Here is a 20,915-nt window from a genome sequence, read left to right as displayed (position 1 = left end):
TATTTTAATAAATTAAAGCAGGCTCATAATTCAACCAAATCCGATATCAAAGCTCTGGGCAATGAGGAAATTATAGAAACACTGCTTAAAAACAAATAATTTTTTATTGTATCATAAACATCTTGTTCTCTTTCTCACATTGGAATATTTACGACATCACTAACTATAAACACAACTTTGGGCAATCACAGTATGAAGTACGAACAGAGTGATGCAAAATCCCCTGAGTTTCATGACAATATTTTACAAAATTGCAAAACTGTGATAAAGATGAGGAAGGTGGAGTGAATGTAAAGATAAATTTTCAGGGTTCCTGAAGCTTCAGAAAAGCTGAGTCAAGATACAAGCAAATGCACCAACCTATCTACAAATCTGACTTGAACTCTTAAGTCCACACTTATTCTCAAAAGCTATTTAGCACCCGTAAAACATTAGCAATGGCAAAGTCTCTTGCTGCCAAATGCCTTTCCAATATCTGAAGAAGCAACGTGAAGCTTACACAGTTTGGACGAAAATTTCGCCAAGGTCATACTCAAGACTGTAACATTTTCAGCAAAGCCATCTTCAAAACTATGCTGGTGCAAATAAATTATGTTCACTTACCACAAACACTGAGTTAAGATTTGACAGAACGCTTGAATTACTAAGTAAGTGATGGTGATTGGTAATAGGCCAGCTGGTTGAATAAAATGAGATATTTTGCAATAAAAATAATTCTTCAAGTAGTGAGTCATTTTTAAGTGTTGCATGCCTAGTGGCTCTATGGCTTTTTTGGACTTTTTTCTAAAGTTCTAATGGTTGGATTTCATTAGCCAATAGGAGGATTGGTGAGTTTTAGAGCTTGGTTGTTGATGAGTGGGAGCTTCAATAATTTTTTTATTTCAAGAACACATTTGTTGAAGTGGAAAAAAGTCATGTCCGTGTTTGTCTCATCACACCCTCCTTCTACCTGGCCTCCAATCTACCAACAAAGAGCTTTCAGTTTCTTAAATACTAACATTTTATCACAACAGAAAATATTAGGAAATCTAATTGTTTAATATTTATTACAATTAAATTTGTCAGTTAAACATGGATTTTTAATTCTTCAAAATAAAAATACCCTTAACCATCCATAAAATAAGACGCACATAGTCAGAGCATATAACAATTTTTATAGCAGTAAAATAAGCATTTTAATCACTCAAATACTACCATTTGTATTTTTATATAAAATGTAACGTTGATTTGTTTGTTGTTTATCTAGGTTTTCAAACAAATGAGAATCCCACAGAAACGTGCCTCTGGTGTCCAAGTTAAGTTTTCAGAGTCTAAGATTGCATTGATTGGCTGTGGACCAGCTTCTATCTCTTGTGCAACATTCCTTGCACGAATGGGCTATAACAATATTGACATATTTGAAAAACTTAGCTACGTCGGTGGTCTCAGGTAAGTTAATGACATTGTCTTATCGAATTGCTGGTTCAAGCAACATATTATAGACTATGTACATGTAGAATAACACTATCCTATATAACCTGCATAGCCTTATAAAATGTAGTTAATGTAATGTATCTTACACAATACGCTGAAGATACAATACTAAACTTAAAAAAAAAATTGTTTTAGAAAGTTATTTGCCCCAAGTTGATGTGATTTATTATGGCTCTAATACTAAATTTGATAATGGACTAGTTTAAACACAGTTTTATATAAAGCTGTGAATTGTTCAAACATTTAATACCACACTTGAACTTTTACACTCCGATTAATATTATTTTAAGTGATTTTTGCATGTGTTTTTCACTAATGTAAAATGATAAAGTTTTATGTTTCTTGCCACCTCACTTTATGAGTTAATGTGACAGGAAGATATTTCATTAATAATTTATTATAATATATATTAATTTTATTAATAATTAATTAATTAAATATTCCATTTAAAAATAAAACACTGTTTTTAGAACAAAAGAGAATTTTAAGTAAGTAAATTTTAAATGTTCAATATACTCATTTATTAAAAGTTCCTTTTAATTTTAAAAGACTCCTGGATGCTGTAGTTTTTGTTTCCATTTAATGTCAAGTTATCATTAGTACTTTTTCTGGGAGTACTTATAACTTCGATACCAACACAAAATGGTATCATTTAAAAAATGGTGAAGTTGTTTGACTTCAAAAACCTAATAATTTAATATCCACACTATTACAAATTCACTTAACTATCTTAATTAACTTGTTATTTATCACTTTTTACATACATTTATGCAATTCACAAGATTTAATAATTTATATTTGGACATGGAACAACACGCAAACAGAGCTTATAGACGTCTGTCTACCTTTGCTTAAAACTCCTGGTTCCCGGATCTACTAATAATGGAATCATCCTTACTTTTCAAGACTGATATTACATGTGCATTGTGCTTCCAAAACACTACACTCCTTTTCTCAACAATCGAACAATATTCTTTTAGGGTTGTACGTCACTGTTAGTAGATAGCATCAGCATGTTTCACTATAAAAATGGCATTTCTACAATAAAATCCTTTTGTGTTATAGGCTTTGTGAGGTGTTAAATTATGGTAATTGTTGAACGTGATGTTTATCTACCACCATTCTGTACAATTTGTATACACAAACACAAGAAATTTACAAATCCTTGTATATCAGATGAGGATTTGGAACACGTGATTGGGGCAAAGTTTCATATGTATGCTGCCCTATGTGTCCACTTGTCTTTGAAGTGTTGACTTAAAAAAATAGTTACTCTCATTCAATAAAGAATAACTGTGAATACTGAGTTCAGTTCCACTTCACCTTCCACTTAGTGTAGTGTCTGAAATGTGACACTGTCACAGACATGACTGGAATCTGGAATCATGTTCGTCTGAGATCCAAATAGTCGATGACATCAGAGACACATTGTCTGGTTTACCCTGTCCTATGATGTTTTAGGTACGATCCCATAGCACAATGGAGATGATCACAATTGTGCACCTGATGAGACGATGAGACGATGAGAACACCTTATCTAGGTTAGAGTTGATTTTGTAGTCTATGTGTCTCCGATGTAGAAATGATGCAAAGAGTTCAGTTTGAGCTTCTTCGTCACTGATTTTTTTTGGATCTCCTCAGGCGGATGTGAACTCCAGATTCCAGGAGTCAAGACGGAGCTAAACTCAATATTCACATTGAATCATACCCTCCCACCATAGCTATGTTATGTGAGTAGAAACTAGCAGTAACGCTGCACTGTAAGTAGTTTATGAAATTCAAATAGATTATACTCTTATTATAAAATTAATTTCTTATATAACTGTATTATTTTGTTTCAGTTCGTCAGAGATCCCACAATACCGATTACCCCTGAGTGTCGTCAACTTCGAGGTGGAACTCCTCAAGAATTTAGGGGTCAAAATTCATACACAGAGATCTCTATCAAAAAATGACCTGACTATTATGGTAATACAGGGATTCATTTATACGAGGTCTGTCCAGATCGCAACCTCTTTTTTATATTTAAAAATTTTCACCAGACAGATTTTAAAATTTGATCAGCAGATTTCTCTTAACTAATTTAAAAATTGTCTCAGTAAAAAATCTGCCACCTGAAATCTTAGTCACTGATGACAGAATATTGTATTTCCTAGTTGAAGTAAAAAAAGTATGCAAAAGTAGACAAAACCACTTGTTGCTTTTTGAACATAGTTACACCTCATTTAACATATCGACTGCAGTGGACGCAACTTTTACTATTCTGATGGTCCTGAAGTTGGTACATGATTCACGTCACACTGAAAGTATTAAACTGATCATCAAAAGACTGCGGTTCTTGATTATAAGAGTGGGATCTATTGACCTATGCCTTTTCCAGAACTGTTTTAGTTTAGACAATGATGATAGAGTTTGACAGTTAATTTTGTGAAGCTGTATGATGATTCACGATTGACGTAAGAAGAGCTCAAAGCTGCTGCTCTTATCACTCGTCACAATTGTGCTCTGCTATCTTACTGGCAATCTTTCCAAGTCACAAGTAAAAAACAAATTCAAAAGAAGCGTTCAATTGTGTTTTGTAGTTTTCAGTAAGAATTTTGGCCATCCAAAAAGCACAAAGTTCACGGAAGCCTAGCTTAAAAGACTATATAACCTAGTGTCACACAGTTTAAAAATCTGTGGAAAACTTTCTGAGACCACAGATGTTGAAAAATACCAGTTTTCACAGACCTTCATGTTGATCTTCTGGAACAGTTAATTGTTTATCATATGTGGGTGGCCACGTTTATCATAATCACCACGGACATTTCTAACACATTCTTAAAGAAAAGACACCACTGATACATAACTGCTACTCATAATATTTAATTCAGCATATTAATATTTATGCAGCACACATTCCCGATGAGTGTCATCAGATTTGGAGTTTTCTTCACTAATAAAATTGTGAATAGACTTCACTTTTATTGGGATTTTTAAAATGTATTGTACTTTGATCTGCTGTTGTAAACAAATGACAAATAGCGTGAAATTCCCACCACTGAATCTTGAAGAATCAAAGTACTCAGTGTATCGATCTGTATATCAATAGAGTGACTGTGTAGCTTCCCTTAATGCTTGCCATTTTAAGGAAAATGAAGGTTGCTTTCTGGATAGCCTTGCTAGTTCATATCATGCAATTCTTCATTAAACAACTATTCTTTCCCTCAGCTTTAATTTAGCGTATTCATTTAAATTCATTTAAATAATCTTTCATGTAGTTTATATAAATAGTAAAAAATTGACCATTTGCCTTTAACTGGCACCTGACATATGCACCTGGTGAAGGCATTGTTTTTTAAGCACTGATGCCGAATCTGAAGATAATACTGACTCCACCCTATGATGCCATTCCGTGACAATAGACAATAGACAATATCCTTTATTACAATTTCTTCAAAAAATGTTACAGCGTCAAATTTAAGTCAAATTAGTATAATAGGTACAAAGTGAAATGAAAAAGCTTCTTCAGTGTTATGTGGGGTCTCCCCAAGTAAAGAATTCATTTAGGGTGTAGAAATCCTTGTCTAGCAGCCATCTCTGTAGCTTCCTCTTCATAAGCACAGGGCCTCCAGCTTTCAAGTGGTCTGGTATCTTGTTTAGCATCTTCACTCCTGCATACAATGGTTTCCTTTCATACATGGCTGTTCTATGACCTGGCAGCACATAGTTTCCTGCATATCTGGTGTTGTATTCATGCACGTCACTTTGTTTAGGGGGGTCTTTGGTCACACAGTAAAGGACAGTATCTAGGATGTAGATTGAAGTGACCGTCAGGATGTTCAGGTTCTTGAAAACATCTCTACAGCTTTGTCTTGGACTTAAGCCTGCTATTACTCTGATTGCCCTTTTCTGCATACCCAGGACGCGGTTGAGATTGCCCATAGTGGATCCACCCCAGACAGTAATACCATAGCGTAAATGGCTTTCAAACAATGCATAGTATGCAGTCCTTGTTGCCTCAGTGGTACTAGTTGCCTTGATTCGTTTTATGGCATAGAGAGCTGACCCGAGTTTTAGGCAAAGGTTGTCCACTTGATTATTCCAGGATAAATTTTCATCAAGTATGACACCTAGATGTATGATTTTGTCAGCTGCTGTCAGGTTGGGCATTTCAGATACTGTAGACTTTTTATTCCCAAATGACATTTGCTTGGTCTTACTTTCATTGAGAACTAAGTCATTTTTCACACAATAGTCTTGTGTCACATTGAAGGCAATAAAAGTGTTCACTTCTAGTTGATCTACATTTCTGTTTGCAGTAAGCAGCACAGTGTCATCCGCATACATGACCATCTTACTGTATTCCTCTAGATGTTCTGGAAAATCATTGATAAACAGCACAAACAGAATTGGCCCTAGGACAGAGCCCTGGGGAACTCCTCTGTTAGTCGGTACCAATTCAGATCTGACAGTACTTGTAAATCCTCTTGTTGTGTGTTTTAGTTCTACCATTTGGCTTCATCCTTTTAAATAACTTGCAAACCATTTTAGTGCTGTTCGTTGGATTCCTAAATTTTGTAGTTTAGCTAGAATAAGATTATGTCCCAGGCAGTCAAAAGCCTTGCTTAGGTCAAGATACAGGCTGGTGATAGTGTTGCCATTTTCTATGTTCTCAATTATATACTCAGCAAGGTCTATCAGTGCAGTTGTGGTTGATTTTCCAGTAACGAACCCATGTTGGCTGTCTGTCAATGACTGCATAATTTGTTTAAAAGTTTGATAAAGTGTGCATTTATGCAACAAAGGTTCAATGGACAATACAAATTAGAATGTTAGTAAAAAATGTTAGTAGAAACACTTATAACTTATAAGACTCATAACTCATGACTTGACAATGGAAGGTGAGAGAGCATCGCTGCAGAGCTTAAGTAACTTTGATGATGCATCAAGTCCTACTAAGGCTTTAGCCCTTAATCATATCCTGTATCTCCTCTGTAGTCATGTTGGAGAGCTGAATAAGTCTGCTATTATTTTTTTAGTGGTAAATATTTGTTGTGCTAATTTAGTGAAAAGTTCATTTGAGATCATAATTGTTTTATGTGGGTCACTTTTTTCGTCTTCACTTATTTTCATCCAGTGTACTAAATAATGCAGGAATATTTTAGATAACTATTGTTATACCTTGTCCTCAAAGCATTAAGTATATAAACCCTAAATTCAATCTGATGAAAGGTAATTGTCATATAAATCTAGTGTTTATTGTTCTTAATCAGTATGGAATGAATTAATAACTATTTATGATGGTTTATTCTTGTGTTTTAGAACCTTCGTAAAAGTGGCTACAAAGCTATTTTTATAGGCATTGGACTACCTGAAGCCAAACATGACAGTCTTACTGATGGACTTACCAGTGAAATGGGTTTTTATACTTCAAAAACATTTTTACCAGAAGTTGCAAATGGGAGTAAAAGAGGTAAATAAAATTAACTCTTCTAGCATTTAACTCCTAGTTAGATAACATAATATTGGTAGTTTTATCCTACATTACAAATGTTCTGGAATAGTTCAATAATTTATAAATGGTTTAACACATTAAATATAAAGTGAAACTCTATCAAATAGAACATAAACTGACACTCTTTTATTCTGTCAGTGGGAGGAAGTTGAGGGAGGAGAAAAACGAGAATTCACTGAGTAATCTTATATGTGAGCTTAAGTTACATTTTGAATAATTTTAAATTTTATTTCTCCTCCTCCCCCTTTTTGCATGGCTAACAGATTGATCAACGATAAATATATCTTAAAGTTTTACTCTATCAAATTGTTCAAGATAGCACACTTAAAATTAGCCTATAAAAATTAAATGTTTCATATAATTGAAATCACTTAGAATTTAGCGATTATAGGGTCCAATTGTCTAAACAAACAATGCCAAACTTTTGCATGTGACAAAATATCCTGCTTTTAAACCTATTTTATTAAAATCAGAAATCAAAATTTTCATTATGTTTTTAGTGATTAAGAAATAATTTTGGTTTGTTTGTAGGATAATATACACACACACAAAATATAAAATAACATTAATCCAAGTACAATTTTATAAATGAAAAAATACCCCATCAGAGAACAGAATCTGCCATGTGAAAAGATTACTCTTTTCTGTGTTTCACTTGCCCAGAATGCAGAATGATAATACTGGTAGTAGTGTCAGTTGCAGTAATAGAAACCAGTAATAAAAAATGGTTAGGAATACTGGCAGATTTTAGTAAAACAATATACTTCGTTTAAAGTTTGTTATTGACGATGGAAGGTTTGAAAGGATAACAGAATTTTGGACATTTGCCATCATTGTATGTTACAAAAGGTATAACAAAACCTTTCGAGGATTAGAATCTATCCTCTTCGTCAGGTTGGGGAGATATTAATACATACAAAAATAAAGAACAGAAAGGAGAAAAGAATGGAAATAAAAGGGTACAAGCATACCCAAAAGCTGCTTGGAGTCCAGTCCAGGCGTTGTCACTGCACAGAATGCAACTCCCAAGCACAAGTCGAATCCTCGAAACATTGTGTTAAACCTTTTGTAACATGTAATGATGGAAAATGTCTGAAATCTTGTTATCATTTCAAAAAATATAGTTACAAACAAAACATACATGCTTACTTTCACTGAAAACTTCAGTCTACTTTTTCAAAACTCTAAAAATAACATCAAGAAGAATATGCAAAAATTCAAAACATTGCTATCCTTTGATTAAAATTTATTACTATACAGAGAGTGACATGCTTTTTATTCATTAGAAAATCATATTTTTCAATTGAGTATAATTGAAAAGAATTACAAGTTTTTAATAATGTTTTTCACAATAAATTTAATTTTTGTGTAGATAAAAATATCACTTCATCAAGTCATATTTCATGTACATACTGTACAAGTATTATATCCTTATACTCAAATATTTTTCTTTGGGCCTGATGGTAATAAGATGTCCCAAAATTCTGCTAAAAATTCATACCACTCCTCATGGAATGATGATTTTTCTATTTTTTTCCGTCTTCAAAAGGCCAAATGGACACAATTTTCTTTAAAAATAAAAAAAAATCTATTCCAGTTGAAATGTAATTGTACCACCTTTAGATTCAATTCTTGAACTTCTGCTCTACTAGTGTCACACTGACTCTTATTGAGTCTATGTTCTAATTTCAGACATTTAACAGAACTTTTGCTTAGTATCCTAGACTGTAAATACACCATAAGTGTTTATTATTACAAACAGCAACCATAAGCTCTTATCTCAAATTAACAACGAAGGAGTGCCTTACACCTTAGTTAACGAAAGAAAGTAACGAAAACGAGCGGTAATACCGTGGCCAAATTTCTAGTACAGTTTAAACAAACACATATTAGATTTAAAACACGTTACTCCTCGTATTTATGAGTCCTGCGCCTATCACTGATGCAGACTCTCTAATTGTACAGGTTTGTGTGGTCAGTGCACTTGTCAGCTACCATCGCTGTATGGCAGAGTTATTGTTTTGGGTGCTGGGGACACAGCGTTCGACTGTGCTACCTCCGCCCTTAGATGTGGTGCAACCCGAGTCTTTGTGGTATTCCGCAGGGGTTTCACAAACATAAGAGCTGTCCCAGAGGAGGTACATGTACACGTAGTGATAGCTCATTTTAGTATGATAAGACTCAAAGTAGGAAAAGTATTCAATTTAATCCTAAATATTTCCTTCATTTCTCCTTCCATTTACATTAACCTGGTGCTTATACAATAGTGTTGTGGAGTGAAGTGTTGTTTCAAATATTTACATTGATATTCATCAGAGTAATTAAACTTATAGATGATAAGTGGATAGAAATGTCTTCATTTTCTGAGCAGAGCAACATTTTGTGCTTTAAAACACTCATTTTGTATGGGTTTATTATAAAACCAAATGATGTTGAAATATGTTACCCTTGTGAAGGTACATAACATATTTTGTTTAAATGCTTTTAGAAAACAGAACATTTTGAATAGATTATAATTCTTACAATTTTTTACGACTTAGTCGCATTAAAAGAATTTTGAGCATACACCGTAGAGCTTGGGTATCATTCAACTGTAATACAAAATAAAATAAAATACATTCTTTCAGATAGAACTAGCTCGAGAAGAAAAGTGTGAGTTTCTGCCTTTCCTGTCCCCCAAGAGAGTTATCGTGGAGAACGGTAAGATCACTGCCATGGAGTTCTACAGGACAGAACAAACTGACAGTGGACAGTGGATAACGGACCCTGAGCAGACCATGAGGATCAAAGCTGACTTTGTGATATCTGCGTTTGGATCTGGACTCTACAATAATGATGGTGAGCATAAATTGCTATTCCTTATATTGTTGACAATATAAATTAAAACATAGGATGAGATATCAACGCAATTAAACCAGGAAAAAGAAGCACAATTTTTTAGGACATTTGAAATCGTGTAGTGATACAAGAACACAGTACTACTTATAGTATTATTTGGTGAGATTAACACTCTGTCACAACTTTAGATAACATTATGCGAGTACACACATAAGTACAAAAATACTTATCTCAAAGGGGGTCAGTAATTTGATCTTTTTTTAGAAAAATCTCTTAAATTGTTTTAAAGTAACACTAACAACCAGCTTTCAAAATGTTTGGTCCTCGACATGTTAGCTTTGTCGTTGTGACAGTTTGAATCACACACTTTTAGGTAGAAAATTCATTGGTAGTATATTTCTAAATGAAATTTTCAGAAAATGTAAAGAAGATTTTATGGTGGGGATATATTTAAAGTTTGGAAAAATAAAATGATTGTAAGCTGTGAATTTTGAAAAAGTGAGACCTCAACAAGAGATGTGAGTGGAGTGTGTGCAGTGCTTTTGGTGCACACACTTTCGGTGCAAAATTCACAACTAACAATTTGTAGCATACTGAAGTTCTCAATTTATTTTGTTTTACTTAAAGATGGTTTAAATATTTTTTTATTTAGAATAAGATGATTAATTTTAATTTGACAATTTTTGGACACATAATTTTCATAGCACTTTGGTGAACATTCCTGAAAATTGTATTCAAATAATTGCAACTTCCTTAGAAAACAATGGAGAGCGAAGCAATGTTTCACTAAATCAAAAACTGAGGATAAATATATGGCAGTAAGTAACTTGCAATAACTTAAGTCACTTATAATAATGAGTATATTACGTACAAAACATAGGACACGAGAGAAATTGTAATAAAAATACACACTATTCTGTGTACACTATACAAACAATCCCGGTACATGCACACGTTACTCATATAAACATGGAGGGGAGAGACATGAGAAGTCTGGCGAGGAATGTATGAGAGGAAGCTAGTTTCTGTCAACTCTTTCTTTAAAGTTGGTTTTTTTATGATAGAAGGATTGTGAGGGAAACGATTTTTCTGGACATTTGGAATCGTTCAGTGATACAAGAAATCAGCTACACTATGATTCAAGATCTGCAATATGACCTCATCCTCAGATACATAACTAACTTAACACATAGCTATATTCTAGGTTAAATAAGCTAATCATACCAGAGCATTGTGACACAAAGAAGTCAGTAATCACAACTACCATGAATATAACTCTATGCACACTAGCTAAAAAAATACACAAAATAAACCGAAACACTAACTACTAAAACCAAACTAAAGACAGGTCATGATAGGTCTGCAATAAAAGACCAACCATTCAGAAATAATGATCTGAGGCCAATAGTAAATGGACATCGTCATTGTAGAAACAAGATGGCGGCAAAATAGGAAACGGGATTGGGCCTTTTTAATTATAGGTTCATTCCAGATGAACTTCTTAAAATATTGAGGTAGTAAAACAGTGATTGGTATGGTTACAGTTGTAGAAGCACTACAGCCCCTGAAGCTGAATATGAACAACTTACCAGTGGTGGACATGGCGACTCTGGGATCCAGTGAGCCAGATGTGTTTGTGGGTGGAGATCTGGCTGGATTGTCTGATATCACTGTAGAGGTAGTGAGACAGTGATTGGTATGGTTACAGTTGTAGAAGCACTACAGCCCCTGAAGCTGAATATGAACAACTTACCAGTGGTGGACATGGCGACTCTGGGATCCAGTGAGCCAGATGTGTTTGTGGGTGGAGATCTGGCTGGGTTGTCTGATATCACTGTAGAGGTAGTGAGACAGTGATTGGTATGGTTACAGTTTGGTATGGTTATGTACCAGATGCCCACTCCTACCCCTACACAGGATCTTCTGGGATATTCAGCACTGGAGGGCTCCATTGATCATACTCCTGTAAGCTGTACGGCTGATTACAACATAAACATAAATAAAAATTGTAGATATAACATGGATAAAAATGCTACCAACCTAAGAAAATGGAATGAGGTGAAAAAGAGGAAAGGAAATTAAAAAAAAACTAAACAACAAGGCTCAAGATCTCACTGTTATTCCTTTAAGTGGCAGGTTTGAAACTTTAAACATCACAGAATGCGACTCAAAAGAAAGAGATGTAGCACAATTTGGTAATGAAAAATACTATTTAAAGCAGGAAAAAGAAAAAAAAAACATCAATCAATAAACCAATATCAACAGGCAAGAAGAGTAAAGATGGTCGAAAAACAATGGATGTTGAATTTTACGCAGACAGCCATGGAAGGGGTCTTCCTGAAACAATCGGTGCCTGTAGTGGGGGTAGGATTAGAGTGAGTGGTCTGGTTATGCCCGGGGCTACAGTCTGCCAAGTGTACAGACAAGCTGAAGGAGCTCTTCATCGACCCATGGTCATTATTGCAGGGACGAATAACATTCTTAAAAAATCAACTGAAGAAATCTACTCTAACTTAGAGAGGAATTTGCAGAGCTTAACCAAAGAAAGAACTGTACATGTAACAACAATTCCTAACCGCTATGATACAAACCCGATTGATCCAACACATCACGATATAAACATAGCAAATAATTATATCAAGGAAATTGCTGTAAGAATGGATAATGTGCACATCATTGACTTGGACGAACTTGGAAGAGATCATTTCACTCGACATGGCCTACACCTAAATTATCGAGGAAAAAAAAAACTATCTTATATGATAATTGATTCCCTGGAACAAACCTTCAAATATCACAAAGGAAAAAAACACCTAAGCACTGAAATAGAACTTCCTTCTCAATCTTCAACCATAAAACCCTACTCTATCAACATAATTGAGGCAGACATGAAAAAAATAATAAGACAACACCAAAACGATCCTACAATAGCCTTTGCGCACGCTATCTCTAACGATTTAGACCATGAAAGAAACATGAGTGCTGGGGTTGCTGTAGTTTTTAGAGAAAGTTTCGGAAGGCCTCAAACCTCTGACTTTGTGGATACAAAATTAACATGTCAGACACTTAAGAGCGGAGCGGAGTTCAGTTTGGTCACTAAAGAAAATTACAATGGTAAACCGACCCAACAAAGTTATAATGAGGCTTTTGAACAATTGATCAAGGACTTCAAGAAAAAGCAGCTAAAAACCCTCTATTGTTCGCCTATGGGATGTGTACGTGACCTGATAAGACTGGAAAATTTATGTGAAAACATAACCCGCCTTCAGCAAACCACAGGTGCTACAGTCTGTGTAACATCCTATGACCAACCATCTGCGAGAAGGAAGCTGTGGCATGGTCTCACTCATACCGAGTTTATGGAGAAACTGCGACAAGTAATGAATGACTCGAGAAGTAAAGCAGCATCCCAAACAACTACTACAGTGAACTCGCCCTCTGTCAGCCCAATCAGACTTAGACCCACTCAACTTGGAGACAACGCAGACACCACACAGAGTTCAGTGAGCCCGAGGGTGGTGCCAGGCTCTCAAGAGTACAGCCAAGTAGTGAGGTCTACGCTAGTGAGTGATGTGCAAAAGCAGAGTAATGTGTCTGGTGTTGAGTCTGACCAAGTTCCACAAAAATGTACCATAAACAAGAGTAATATAAATAGTAGTATAACTGATAGTACAGGACTAGTGGAAAATGTTAATTTAAACTGACTTTAGGTGACAAAAATAATGTATCTGCAAACTGTAATTCTTTAAATAACCCAAAACTAGCTTCTTTCAATATTCACTCCAGTTTGATAATGCACTATAACATTCAAGGTTTTAACCCCCATAAGATTTCTGAATTATGTTTATTTTTATCTCAGCTAAATTCAAAAATTAAAGTAATATCTATAAACGAGCACTGGCTTAACAATTATTCCATTGTGTTATTAGAGAACATAAATAATTTTAGAATAGCTGATTTTTATGTTAGGAAAAATTCATTGAGAGGAGGTTCATGTTTATTGGTAGAAGCTAGTTGTAAATATAAAGTTTTGAAGAATATCTCCTTAGGTTTGAATCAGGATTTAATATTTGAGTGTTCTGCTGTGGACTCATTGATTTAAACTCTATTGTCATATATGTATATACAATTCCTAATTATGAGGAAAAGAAATTATTTTTTGCAAAGTTTGAAAAGCTTCTCTTCTTTTTGCAACAGCGAATGAGTAATAAATCAATTTTTGTCACAGGCGATTTTAATGTAAATATTTTAGAAAATAGTATATTTTCAAGCAAGTTTAAAGAATTAATAGAGTGTTACGGGTTTTCTCTACAATTTGAGGAACCAACTAGAATAACCCAGTCTTCATCATCCTGCTTGGACAACATTATAACAAATAAAAAATACAATGCAAAGATTAAAATCAATATGGATTTAGGGTTGTCTGACCATAATGCTATCTTTTTAAATATACCTGGTCAAAAAAAATCCAAAATCCGAACAAAAATAATGTTGTGATCAAAAAGAGAATATATTCAGATATTAATGTTAATGGTTTTGTTCACTGCTTGGAAAGAAGTGGTATCTCAGATTTTGACCCAGCTCTTGATGTTAATAAAAATTACAACAATTTTTTAAGTAACTTCATAATGACATTGAATAATATCTTCCCTCATAAAACTTTTAAGAGGACCACCAAGACTAAACCGGTAGTCTTGAATTGGGTTACTCTGGGTATTGAAATATCTAGTAAGAAGAAAAGGGAACTTCATTGGGAAGCAAAAATAAACAGAAATCCAGAGTTTTTAAATTATGTCAAGTCTTACAAAAAAACATTCAAAAAAGTAGTAAAGGCAGCAAAAATAATGGCAAATAGCGCCTACATAGTTCAATCTGAAAATAAATCTAAAGCTGCCTGGAAAATTGTAAATACAGAACTTGGCCACAATGTTATTAAAACTAAAACTGGTATTGTATTGAATGGGTCCAAGGATGGAGAGGACATTTCTAGTCCTCAAGTTGTAGCTGAGAGTTTTAATGATTATTTTTCAAATATAGTTTTAAATACCAATGTAAAGAGAGCCACCGTTAATGGAGTTCATATGTCAATGAAGCTCACTTGTTGTGAGGCTGGGGTTTCATTGTCTAGCTTAAACCCTTGCAATATTGGTGAAATTACTAAAATAATCTTATCAATGAAAAATAAAACCTCATTAGGATGGGATGAAATACCTATCAAGTTGATAAAAGCCACTGTTCATATAATATCAAGGCCCCTCACATTAATTATCAACCAATGTCTGAGAGAAGGAGTTTTCCCAGAAAAATTGAAATATTCACAAATATCACCAGTTTTTAAGAAAGGCTCAAAAAAGGATTTAAGCAATTATCGCCCCATATCAGTTTTAAGTAATCTGTCAAAAATATTTGAAAAAGTAATTAACTTAAGACTTGTAAATTATTTTGAAAATAATCACTTATTTTACAGTAAACAGTTTGGTTTTCGCAAAAATGTTGGGACAAGGTCAGCTCTCACAGAATTTACAAATGAGGTGATGGTGGCACTTGACAGGTCGCAGGCTACAGCGGGTGTTTTATGTGACCTGTCTAAGGCCTTTGACTGCGTGGACCATGGAGTATTGTTACTCAAATTAAACGATTACGGTATAAAAGAAAATTGCTTTAAGCTCTGTTGAAATCCTATCTCACAAATCGAAAACAAAGAACTGTTATATTGGATAACAATTCAAAATTTTTTTCTAATTCGAAGGATATATCTACAGGTGTCCCTCAAGGTTCCATTTTGGGTCCCCTTTTATTTTTAATTTATGTTAATGACCTACCAAAAGCCATAGATAGAGACTTAATCTTGTTTGCCGACGATACAACAGCATTAGTTAAAAACAGATTAAATACTGAGCTCCCTGATTCAATTTCAGATGTATCTAATGCTATGGATTCTTGGTTTAGTGCTAATGGTTTAAAAACTAAACATTGATAAAACCCAAATTATAAAATTCTCATTAAGGAAAACTTTAAATGTTCCAAATTTAGTACCTTCTCATAAATTTCTGGGAGTATTTTTTGACGAAATCCTTAGTTGGAAAGTACATTTAGAAAACGTTGTAAAAAAGATTAGGTCAATATCTTTTGTATTTTTGCATATGAGAGACTGTGTCCCCCTTGATACCATAAAAATTATTTATCATGCATACGTAGAGTCAATCCTGAGATACGGTATAGTTCTGTGGGGCCAATCCTCAAATATCAAGTATGTTTTAAATATCCAAAAAAGAATAATTCGCATAGTTACAAACTCCAACCCACGTAGTTCATGTAGAACTCATTTTGTGAATTTAAAAATTTTAACAGTAATAGGATTGTACATCCATGAAATTTTAACTTATATTCACTTTGAAAGAAATGCTTTGCCAGACCATCTCAGGTTTCAGCATAATTATAATACAAGAAATGGCCTCGTTTTAAGATATCCATCCCATCGCTTAGCTCTTTTTCAAAAAAGTCCTATATATGCGGGGTTGAAGCTGTACAATGGTTTACCTGCGGCATATAAGGAAATGAACCAAAAAGAGTTCAAAGAAAAATTTAAAAATGAACTATTGAACACAGCATTTTATTCATTACAAGAATATTTTGAAAGTGATTTGTATCTTGGTTTTTAGGATAAGTATTTTATTTTCTCTGTAATTGTAAATTGATACTAATTGACCTTATTAATTTTTTATAAGGTTTGACGATGCACCTGTTTTTCTATGTGTATGTACATATTGTAAACGTCTTGTGCAAATAAAGTATGTCTAATGTCTAATGTCTAACAGTTGTAGAAGCACTACAGCCCCTGAAGCTGAATATGAACAACTTATCAGTGTTGGACATGGCGACTCTGGGATCCAGTGAGCCAGATGTGTTTGTGGGTGGAGATCTGGCTGGATTGTCTGATATCACTGTAGAGGCAGTGAGACAGTGATTGGTATGGTTACAGTTGTAGAAGCACTACAGCCCCTGAAGCTAAATATGAACAACTTACCAGTGGTGGACATGGCGACTCTGGGATCCAGTGAGCCAGATGTGTTTGTGGGTGGAGATCTGGCTGGATTGTCTGATATCACTGTAGAGGCAGTGAGACAGTGATTGGTATGGTTACAGTTGTAGAAGCACTACAGCCCCTGAAGCTGAATATGAACAACTTACCAGTGGTGGACATGGCGACTCTGGGATCCAGTGAGCCAGATGTGTTTGTGGGTGGAGATCTGGCTGGGTTGTCTGAAACCACAGTAGAGGCTGTTAATGATGGCAAGACTGCTGCCTGGCATATGCACTCTTACATTCAGGTAAAGTAGTACTTTAAAATGTGTTGTAGTGTGTTCATTTCATGATTATGTATACGTGTTTATACTTTGTTCTTTTAAAGATTTATGCCAATGAACCCTTTAGGGAGTATTGCCTTTTTTAAATTTCTATTCTTTATTTGTTCATTTGATTGTGGGAGTAGAAACCAAAAAGTATCCTAAACAAAGTTATAATCCCAAAAATAATTATTTTTACTATTGTAACCACACAACGATACTAATACCACAGCAGAAAATGAATGTGATTTCAGACAGTATTTCATACCATGTTCAATCTACCAAACAGCCCTAATCATGTAAATAGCCCTAACTCCGCCTCTTAAATAAAGGCATATTTCATTTCATTTCAATCTATAAAGATTTACTTGAGAGAGAAGCAGGTTAGTTTTTTAGTGTTAGAATCATCCAGAGGCTTGTAGTTGAGCCTAAGTAGTACGCTATACATTGTTATAGCTTAGTATAGCTAGCTACAGCTTCCCTCCAGAGAGTTCAAGTCCCAAAGCTAGTAGAAAATTCTCTGTGGCATTTTGCATGTCTCTGTTGTACTCTCTCTTTCTACATCAGTATTATTTACTAGCAAGTCTCAACAAAACCCTTTTACTGAAATGAATTTTTAGGAACCTGTCAAGAAACCTGAGTTCCACTACTGTTATTTTGAAAGGTTGTTGATCACAAGGTCACTTGTGTTTCCTTCAGCCCAATTATTCAAACATCTCATAAAGATAACTTGAAAAAGGACTTTCAGAAAGGAAACATTTAGTGAGGACCACAATCTTGCAGTGTGATTGTGTAATTGACACGGGTTACAAGGTTTTTACTCTGCCAAAAGAATTGTAGAAAGATATTTATATCAATTATCAAGTAAATGTAGTAAATATGATTAAGGTAATATTATACCATTGTAAGCAAAAAATGTTCTACAAATTGATTGTAGTGCCTTTAGTTCCATACTCCCCTCTATTATAAGTAAATAGGATAACTCTATACCCACGATCTGTTGTACTAATAAACTTATTATTTTAATTTGTTAATTTTTCCAAACGTAATAAGAATTTTAATACAGAAAGATCTAAAAGTTGATTTTTAAAGAAACATGGAACAGCTGCTTGAACTGTCATCATTTGAGGGTTTCATTAACCATCAAACGATGTGACCTTACTGAAATTTAAAGCTATGTTTGCCTCTAATACAGTACAAGTGTTTAAAATACTAACCGACCTTCCATGTTGGCAGAAAAGTTACATATGCAGTAGAGGGCCCCTGGGTCCACCCAGCCTACCAAGATTCAACACTCCGATAGATGAGGTGGATCTGAGTGTGGAAATGTGTGGAATGAAGTTTATCAGCCCCTTTGGCCTCGCTTCCGCCCCACCTACCACCACCAGTGCCATGATCCGCAGAGCGTTCCACCAGGGTTGGGCTTTTGCGGTTACCAAAACTTTTTCACTAGATAAAGTGAGCAATACCTAGAAATTTAAAACTAGCTGGTGACGCATAATGGATTATTTATTCTTGATTTACTGCAAATTTGTATTGTTACTTCTGATTATATGTTACCTGTTGAAGAACTACTAAAAGTGTCTGTTATTTTTAAAATTTGCTAAAGATAAAAATGAAATAAAACATTCATTCTGTCCTGATTCTTTATTGCACAATTTTGGCACATAGTTCAATATTCATAAGTCCGTAATATTACTTAAATCACAAAAAATGTTATCATAAAGTAAAAAGTATACAGAATAGATACTTATTCGTTTAGAATTTTACGATACAAATGAGACAACTTTATCAACACATTAAGTGTAGCATTAGGAAAACCAGAATATCTCATGGTGTGTCTGACACTGGAGAATATCGAGTATTGTCTTCCGTTTTGTCAAAATAGTTTGTTGAATATTATAACTATAACATGAGTTTTGATATGTTAGGAAAAAATAGGGTTACCTTACAAAATTTGAAGGTTATTCCCCTTCTTTTTGGATTTGGTTATCCAACAACACCCTAGCTCCCATCATTCCAGTTTTGATTATTCTCTGAGCAGTTGAGACTTTTATTAGTTTTAATAGATGTTGTTCTTGGTTGAGTGTTAAGTGACAGGTTTATCTTTGTAATTGGTTTTTACATCTTATTGGTGACCATTCATGTGGATGCATTATGGTTGTATGTAATGGTTATGGTTGTTGTATGTACTGAGAAGGGTAGAATCAGCATAAAGCTGGTATATCAGGTTTTCAGATGCATAAGTATCATGCAAATTTATTTGGTAAACTGCTAAGGTGATGGACCTCTTGAACAGCTTAGTAGGGCCCTTGTATTTTACAAGTCTTGATCTTCTAGTTAGCATACAGATAATGAGATAGCTTGTGTTAGGATCCGGAACTTTGGGGTAGTCAAGCATTAAAGAGATGGGAGTTAGCCTACCATTGAAGAATTTATAATTTTTTACTTCTGACTTAACCGTGTATCTCTCAGCGTACAGTTAAAATCTTGGCTTGAAAAGATGAAAAGGAAAGAGTAAGATGAGAAACAGACTAGAATTAAGATTTAGTATGAGGAGTAAGATTTTTGTGTCACAGATATAGTAATAGATTGGAGGAAAATAGCTGAAAATAATAGTAACAGAAAAGAAGCCTGTCGGTGATCCGATCTCTTCCACATCTCTAATGACTTCTCTCCCTACAACAGCTTCAACCGATGTTCCTAGCAGTGCTCCTTGTCGATTTCTGGTCTTGATAGGTTGCACTGGTAGTTAGTTACCTGTTTACCAGTTGTGATCACACTGAAAGCAAATTTTAGAAGAAAGAATCGGAAGCTGCGTGCTTCTGGGACAGACTTGGAACTTGGGAGGAAGTATGATGACCACCACACTATATGGGTTCATATACTAGTTCCTGTGTTGCATCATGCTTGTGTTGCATTATGCTTTGTGAAAAAGAATGCCAAGCATCTTAAATATGATGACAGACACATACAATGTTATTTTCTTAGACTGTTCCAACAGTGTAAAAAGAATCAACACAATAATCCTTTCTTGTTTATTTTATTTACAGGATCTAGTGTCAAATGTGTCTCCGAGAATAATCAGAGGGGTGACATCACGGCATAATTATGGCCCGGAACAGGGCTCTTTTCTCAACATTGAGCTCATCTCAGAGAAAACAGCGAGTTACTGGTGCCAGAGTATTACAGAACTCAAGAAGGATTTTCCTGACAGGGTAAGTCTTTCTTGTTATGTAATTAATACAGTATATTATAGATTCCATCCCCAAACTATTTTTTTTTAACATTGTTGTAGTTTTAGAGCTGTAGTATTACTATTGTATTTTTTACTTTGCAATAATAATTAATTAATAAACAAGAGCAGAAATTAGGTTTAGAAAAGGAAAAATATATGGAAAGCAAATCCCCTTTGGTAATTTATTAGAGGTATCCCTCTGACCTAAAAAAAAAACAAACAGTCCTCCATTTTGGATTTAATTTAAACTTTTCATACGTTTGAAAGAATTTTTGTATAAAGGCATGCTATTTTGATAAAATTCTTTGCAAAGTTCACAAAAATATAAAGAAAAATGTTAAAATATTATTTACACTGTTGAATCTTTTAAAAATACCATTTTATGGATTGTATAGTAATACAGGGTATCCATTTTATCTGTGCACCATTGTTATAACGAAATCTAAATTGACAAGAGTTTAAATGTAGGACTTCACCTTTAAAATTAAAAATATGATTTTTAAATCTCAAAATATGACCACCA

At 34.3% G+C, this 20,915-nt stretch overlaps 2 protein-coding genes across 2 annotated transcripts in view; both read left to right on the top strand.

The window, feature by feature from the left end:
* Positions 1–20,915, top strand: part of LOC124368671 (dihydropyrimidine dehydrogenase [NADP(+)]) — a 139,391-nt gene that overhangs the window by 93,525 nt on the left and 24,951 nt on the right. Inside the window, exons 5-12 of the mRNA XM_046825941.1 lie at positions 1,247–1,428; positions 3,315–3,441; positions 6,778–6,928; positions 8,936–9,108; positions 9,598–9,808; positions 16,955–17,139; positions 18,391–18,612; positions 20,208–20,372. Coding sequence (XP_046681897.1) covers positions 1,247–1,428; positions 3,315–3,441; positions 6,778–6,928; positions 8,936–9,108; positions 9,598–9,808; positions 16,955–17,139; positions 18,391–18,612; positions 20,208–20,372 — 1,416 coding nt within the window. The remainder of the gene's footprint in view (positions 1–1,246; positions 1,429–3,314; positions 3,442–6,777; positions 6,929–8,935; positions 9,109–9,597; positions 9,809–16,954; positions 17,140–18,390; positions 18,613–20,207; positions 20,373–20,915) is intronic.
* LOC124368666 lies at positions 11,847–15,491 on the top strand. The gene is made up of 2 exons (XM_046825936.1): positions 11,847–12,168; positions 12,207–15,491. The coding sequence occupies exons 1-2, from the start codon at positions 12,089–12,091 to the stop codon at positions 13,510–13,512; spliced, it is 1,386 nt and encodes a 461-aa protein (XP_046681892.1). The 5' UTR covers positions 11,847–12,088; the 3' UTR covers positions 13,513–15,491.

This window comes from Homalodisca vitripennis, chromosome X, assembly GCF_021130785.1.
Source record: "Homalodisca vitripennis isolate AUS2020 chromosome X, UT_GWSS_2.1, whole genome shotgun sequence".
Classification (NCBI taxonomy): Eukaryota; Metazoa; Arthropoda; class Insecta; order Hemiptera; family Cicadellidae; genus Homalodisca; species Homalodisca vitripennis.
The sequence above is the reverse complement of the archived record's forward strand: the minus strand, read 5'-3'. Positions and strand labels throughout refer to the sequence as shown.

What these genes read in the sequence shown, in the direction of transcription:
- LOC124368666 (XM_046825936.1), top strand. Translation starts at nt 12,089, where the DNA reads ATGGTCGAAAAACAATGGATGTTGAATTTTACGCAGACAGCCATGGAA. An exon ending in AAACAATCGGTGCCTGTAGT is followed by an intron (nt 12,169 to 12,206) that starts GGGGGTAGGATT and finishes GGTTATGCCCGG; the next exon opens with GGCTACAGTCTGCCAAGTGT.